This window comes from Elephantulus edwardii, unplaced genomic scaffold (assembly GCF_000299155.1).
Source record: "Elephantulus edwardii isolate Elephantulus edwardi_28Jun2011 unplaced genomic scaffold, EleEdw1.0 scaffold00031, whole genome shotgun sequence".
Taxonomy (NCBI): Eukaryota; Metazoa; Chordata; class Mammalia; order Macroscelidea; family Macroscelididae; genus Elephantulus; species Elephantulus edwardii.
The window spans coordinates 12,024,217-12,030,163 of NW_006399781.1; the positions used below are offsets into that span (position 1 = coordinate 12,024,217).

A 5,947-nucleotide genomic window follows, 5' to 3' on the forward strand; every position below is an offset into this window, starting at 1 on the left:
TCAGAGTCAGTATTGAATATTGTATTGGAAGTCTTAAAGATAGCAATAAGGCAAGAGAAGGAAAAAAAGAGATATCCAAATTGGCAAAGAGGAGGTAAAATTATCTCATTATGCAGCTTAGGAAGAAATTAAATTGATTTTTTTATGTTGATCTTGTATCCTGCCATTTTGCTGAATTGGTCAACTCTGTCCAGTAGTTTTCTTGCTGAGTCTTTAGGATTTTCTCAGTATACTATCATATCATCTGCATAAAGAGACTGATGGAAGATTCATCAACAACCTGCGTTATGCAGATGACACAACCCTGCTTGCTAAAACTAAGAAAGACCTGAAGGGCTTGCTACAGGTCAAGGACTGAAGCCTTCAATACGGATTGAAGCTCAACATCAAGAAAACAAGGATGCTCACCACTGGGCCAAATGGCAGCATCAGTATGGATGGTGAAGAGATTGAGATAGTTAACAGTTTTAGTTTGCTTGGCTCCACAGTCAACACATTTGGTACCAGCAGCTAGGAAATCAAGAGACAAATTGCATTAGGAAAGTCAGCTGTCAGGGACTTCTCCAGAATACTGAAGAGCAATGACGTCAGGCTGGAGACTTAGGTGCACCTGATCTGGGTCATAGTCTTTACAATTGCATGCTATGTGTCAGAGAGCTGGACAGTGACTAGGGATATCAAAAAAGAATTGATGCCTTTGAGCTGTGGAGCTGGGAAGAGTGTTGAATATATCATGGACTGCTAGGAAACAAACATGTTTATCCTGAGAGGGTGAAACTGGTCTGTTTCTTGGAGGCGAGGATTGATTCTGAAGCTTCTGTCTGCCATACATTGGGCATATTGCAAGGAGAGACCAGTCCTCGGAGAGGGACATCATATTTGGGAGGGTGGAGGGACAGTGCAAGAGAGGAAGACCCTTGATAAGATGGATCAATTCAGTGATTGGAGTAATGGGAGTAGGTATTTCAGAGATAGTTAGGTTAGCCCAGGATAGAGCAGGATTTAGGACTCTTGTGCATAGGGTCGCTATGAGTCACGACTCGACAGCACGTAACAGCAACAACAGCATACCTTTCCAAATGTGGTGTCCTTTTCTAATGACCAGCTACTTGGAACAACATGCCCAAAATATAGGAGTTGAAGCTTCAACGTCCTTGCCTCCAAAGAGTGGTCGTGGCTGCACTTTTTCTAAGATATGTCTGTTTGTAATTTTGGCAGTCTATGGGATATTCAGCATTCTTTTTTTTTTTTTTAATTTAGGTTGTTTATTTTTCATTTCAATGAACATCTACAGAGATTTTGGGATTCCATTCATTCATTGTTGCACCCTTCTCCCCGCACAACCCCCCCCCCCCCCCGATATTCAGCATTCTTCTTAGAGGCATTGGATTCTTTTGTCATCTTTGGAAATCTCCCAAAGTATCTTGCAATAATGGTAAACTTAAAGAAACACTCAAGTACTAACTGCTGAGTTCACCCTACACACGGATTGATTGCTTGGTTTCACCCTATTGGCTGTTTTTCTGATTTAATATTTTCTTCAATGACTTAGGACACCCTCAAACCCCTATTTTAAGACTTCAGATGCAGATGAGTCAATAATCTTTGCTGTCATGTCAAATCTGAATTTGATAGTTGTAGGAGGTAGATGGGGAACAATATCAATAGACAGTTACTGCCACAGTAATAATAATTAAATTGCTTTATTTTTTTAAATAGTAATTTTTAAAAATAAAGCCAAATATTTTCTGTAATACAGATAATTGGTAAGAGTACCTCCCCCCCCCCCTCAGGATTCAGGTTGCTCTTAATTGAACATTTTTCTTGATGGCAAGGAGCACAGGTAGCACATTGCATATTTGTCAACAAAAACATGGAGGTCAAACCCAATAGCTACTCCTACTCCTTCCCCAAAGATTTACAGCCTCAAGTTGCTGTCAGTGAAACTAACTGGATGACAAGGTGCTTTTGTTTGTGTTGTTAATACCTTGCAGCTTAGGCAGAAGGATTGTATTCAAGTGAAATGTCTATATGTTCTTTTCTTTTATTAAAGAAATTTCTTTCCTTCCCAGATCCAGAATCCAGGCCTTCAAATTCAGGGAATCTGCTAAATTGATTTTTTTTTTTAAGACTCTGAAAGAGAACTGCCCCATGCCTCTCACCTGGCTTCTGCTAGCTTGGCATCCTTGTGTTGATAGATGCATCCTTACCACATGTTTTCACGGTTTGTGGCTATTTTTCTGTTTGGGCTCTGTCTAGTCATACAAAATTGGGATCCACACTGTTCATATACTGTTCTTTAATATTTATCAGTGGGGCTGAATTAAGGCTACAATTAAAACCCCTTAGAATTAAAAAAAAAACAAAACAATAAACCACCCCCTTTGGAATTCATAGAAGCATGCAGTTTAATGTTTAAGTAGCAAAGGTTGTATTGCTCTCAATTTCAGTGAATCAGAGTTAATTATAAAGTCTCAAACCAAACCCACTGTTCTATCAGGCTCCTTAAGGACTTTATAGCTCAGCTAACCTGTTCTATACCATTCTTAAAAGGTGGGGGGTCAACAGTGAAAGCTCTGGGCTGCTAATCCCAAGGCTGTACGTTCAAAGTCACCAGATGTACAGCAGGAAGAAGTAGCAGTGTCTATGAGCTGGAACCCAAAGAAGGACAATTAAAACTTAGTCTTTTGGGAAGATGACCAATATAGATAGAAGTAAAACCCTGATTACTTCCAAAGCAGCGTGTGGAGCTTTATGCCGGAAGCATCTACTTAAATTTCTGCTTTATAGGGAAGATTACTCTTCCTTTTCTTTGACCCATTTCCAAAAGCTTTAAGGCATAATTTAACGAGCAAACAAATCTGATAGGTTATGTTAAATGTATTAGCATTCATTTTAAGAGAGCAAAAAACCCCAAGAAGCAACATGAGTTGACTATTTCAGGGTGTGAATGAGACATTTGCAAATGATACCCATATATTTTTTTTTTCCTCGCCTTGTAAAATGCACCGATAACCTGGATTTTCTGGGACGTGCTGGGTGGCCGACTTTTTCACTAGCCGGAGCTTTACAACTTCATGACCTGAATGGAGGTTAAAAGCTCAGCCTAAAGAGCAGGCGGCTCGTTAGCGATAAATTAAATGGCGGCGCGAACAGGCGGAATAACCCGATTGCCCTCTAGAGTAAAATGTAAAGGTCCTGGCACTCGGGCCCCCAAAGGCCGGCAGCGAGTGGCCGGCCAAGCCCCGCTGATCAGCGGGGCGCCGGGCAGCTCGATGGGCAGCTAGCCTCGGGCTCCAGCCTCCCGGCGCAGCCCCGGGTCCCAGCCCGCCTCTGCGTCAGGGACGCGGAAACCCCGTAGGAGCAGGTCGGGCGGGGAACGCCAGGCCTCACGTTCACTTGCTGCAATATTCCTCCGCCGCATGTCAAATAGTCCCAGCTCCTCGCCGGGGCCCTGGGATCGCTTGCGCCGCTACACTAACGGGCAATTGTCAAATTTGTAATTTTCCATCAACTTGCACAGGGTTTTTATTGGAGATAACGACTTTAGGGTGGAAATCTTGTGGCTCGTCCAAGCGCGCGAGAAAAATTCCTCCGCAAGAAACGAGTTCCGGCCACGAGCCTATAAAAAACGGGTGGCGCGGTTCTGCTGTCTTTTCAGTCGAGCGCTGAGTGGTTTAGTCGGACATGTCTGGTGGCTCCGCTGATTACAACAGGTATGGTGGTTTTTGGGTTTCCCCCCCCTCCCTTGGTGATATACATGTTGTGTGTTGAGTGTTTTGTAGCGCAGAGAAGGTTGTTGATGGCATGGAGGGGAAAAGACGGGTTTATTGGCGTTTTGGGGGTGGTACAGCACCCTGGTGTCCTTCGAGAAACTTCCATGGTGAGCAGCGCCCCAGATGGTAGGAAGACAAGGGTCTTGTAGGGGGTGATTAAAAGGGTGACTTTGCCCCAAAAAGACCTTTTTGAGGTGTCCCTTGCTGTGCAGAGAGCGGCAGACATCAGTGGCGCAGGGAGCATCCCGTACAGGGTAGACGTACCCCGCGCTTTGACGGGCGGCTTGCGAAGCCCGGACCCTGGGGGCGCCGGTGCGGGATGGGTGCGGGCGGAGGCCGAGCCCAGCGCAGCCGAGGTGGCAGCGAGGGCCCCGGCGAGCTGTTGGCATAGCGGCGCCGGGCCGCTCGGCCGCGTCAATCACCCGGCTTGCGCAGTGCCGGGGGCGGAGCTGCGGCGGGAGCTCTCGCGAGAAGCTCGGCCGCCCAAACACGAGCGCCTTGTCTCCGGCCTGGGGGCCGGGCCTCGTGTCCCATCCGGCGGCCGGGCGTGGGCGCTGTGCCCCGCGCTCCCTCCGTGTGCCCTTGGGGAGGCCCCGCTCGCGGGAGGAAGGCTGCCGAGGTGCAGGTGAGCTGTTACGTACGGTGGTCTGGTAAAGGCATGATCGCTAATTATGCTTTTCGCCAGCAGAGAACATGGCGGCCCTGAGGGAATGGACCCCGATGGTGTCATCGAGGTAAGGACGGTGGGCTTTGGGTTAATCAAACGCTGGGGACAAGCTGCTTTCATTCCCTTACCCGTTTTTCTCCCCCTTTGACTTGACAGAGCAACTGGAATGAAATTGTTGATAACTTTGATGATATGAATTTAAAAGAATCCCTTCTCCGGGGTATCTATGCTTATGGTTTCGAGAAGCCTTCAGCTATTCAGCAGAGAGCTATTATCCCCTGCATTAAAGGTAAAAGAAAACACTTAGGCCCTTAAAATACAAAGGTGTTCATAATTCGCAAAGTCATTATTTACCAGGGATCATAACCTTTAGCAACTCAAGTACCCAATTGTATTCCTTAGAGTGAAATGATGGCAATCATCTTTCGGGACTGACCTGAAATGAAGAGAATACTCATTGCTGATCACTTAATATTGGGGCATAAGTTATGTTCCAAATGGAATACATGTGAACTAGAAGTGACGGTTTGATGTGGGATCAGTAAATATGTATCCTACTTTTTTTAGGGTATGATGTGATTGCTCAAGCTCAGTCAGGTACTGGCAAGACAGCCACATTTGCTATTTCCATCCTGCAACAGTTGGAGATTGAGTTCAAGGAGACCCAAGCACTAGTATTGGCCCCCACCAGAGAACTGGCTCAACAGGTATTGATAGTGTAGTTCAAAAACTGCTTGCGTGTTGCATAGGTTTCAGGTTTCACAACTGTGAAGGATTGAATTTGGTGTAGATTAGATCTGTTAGAGCCCCTTTGTTCATGGCCTGTGCATGCAGGGAGTTTTTTAGTCATTAAGTCATTAACTGGATTTTGCAGGGCTATTTCCCAGCTTTGGGGAACAGATTTCAAGGGTTGACTGGATGTGAACACCAGTTTTGAACATTAAATGCAGTTGTGCAACATGAAAACAGTGACATGTTAACATTTGTCGCAGTTTTAATGCATCTCTTGCATGCTCTTTTCAAAGCTAATTTACAGTGGCTTTGAAGTAAATCTTAATAATAAAGCACTAAGCTTTATTAAATTCAAGAATAAGGCATAGAATATACCATGGGGAGTTGAAACCACTTTAATTGTAATTACAGTGTTTGACTATTCATGTCTTCCAACACATGAAATAATACAAGAATCTTTAGTGTAAATGCCTGATGTTAGGGAGATGGGATCTTCAAATTTGGCAAGGCAGAAAAGACATTAAAGGTATTCTATCTTGAAGCAATTTTGTCTATTTTAAGCTTGGAAGTACTTGTGCAGTGCATGCATAAAATGAGTTTTCAGACCCAGATACTTAAGTATTTTGGAATTTGGTGCCCTTAATACTGTGTGATGATAATTGAGGTTTCTGGCTTTTAGATCCAAAAGGTAATTCTGGCTCTTGGAGATTATATGGGAGCAACTTGTCATGCCTGCATTGGTGGAACCAATGTTCGAAATGAAATGCAAAAG

The 5,947-nt window shown here is 44.7% G+C and overlaps 1 protein-coding gene across 1 annotated transcript in view; it reads left to right on the forward strand.

Moving 5' to 3' along the window:
• The first annotated feature begins 3,687 nt into the window (after positions 1 to 3,687).
• EIF4A2 (eukaryotic translation initiation factor 4A2) overlaps positions 3,688 to 5,947 on the forward strand; it is a 5,341-nt gene continuing 3,081 nt past the window's right edge. The window contains exons 1-5 of the mRNA XM_006884169.1: positions 3,688 to 3,716; positions 4,465 to 4,510; positions 4,600 to 4,732; positions 5,011 to 5,150; positions 5,855 to 5,944. Of these exons, the coding sequence (XP_006884231.1) occupies positions 3,688 to 3,716; positions 4,465 to 4,510; positions 4,600 to 4,732; positions 5,011 to 5,150; positions 5,855 to 5,944 (438 nt within the window). The remainder of the gene's footprint in view (positions 3,717 to 4,464; positions 4,511 to 4,599; positions 4,733 to 5,010; positions 5,151 to 5,854; positions 5,945 to 5,947) is intronic.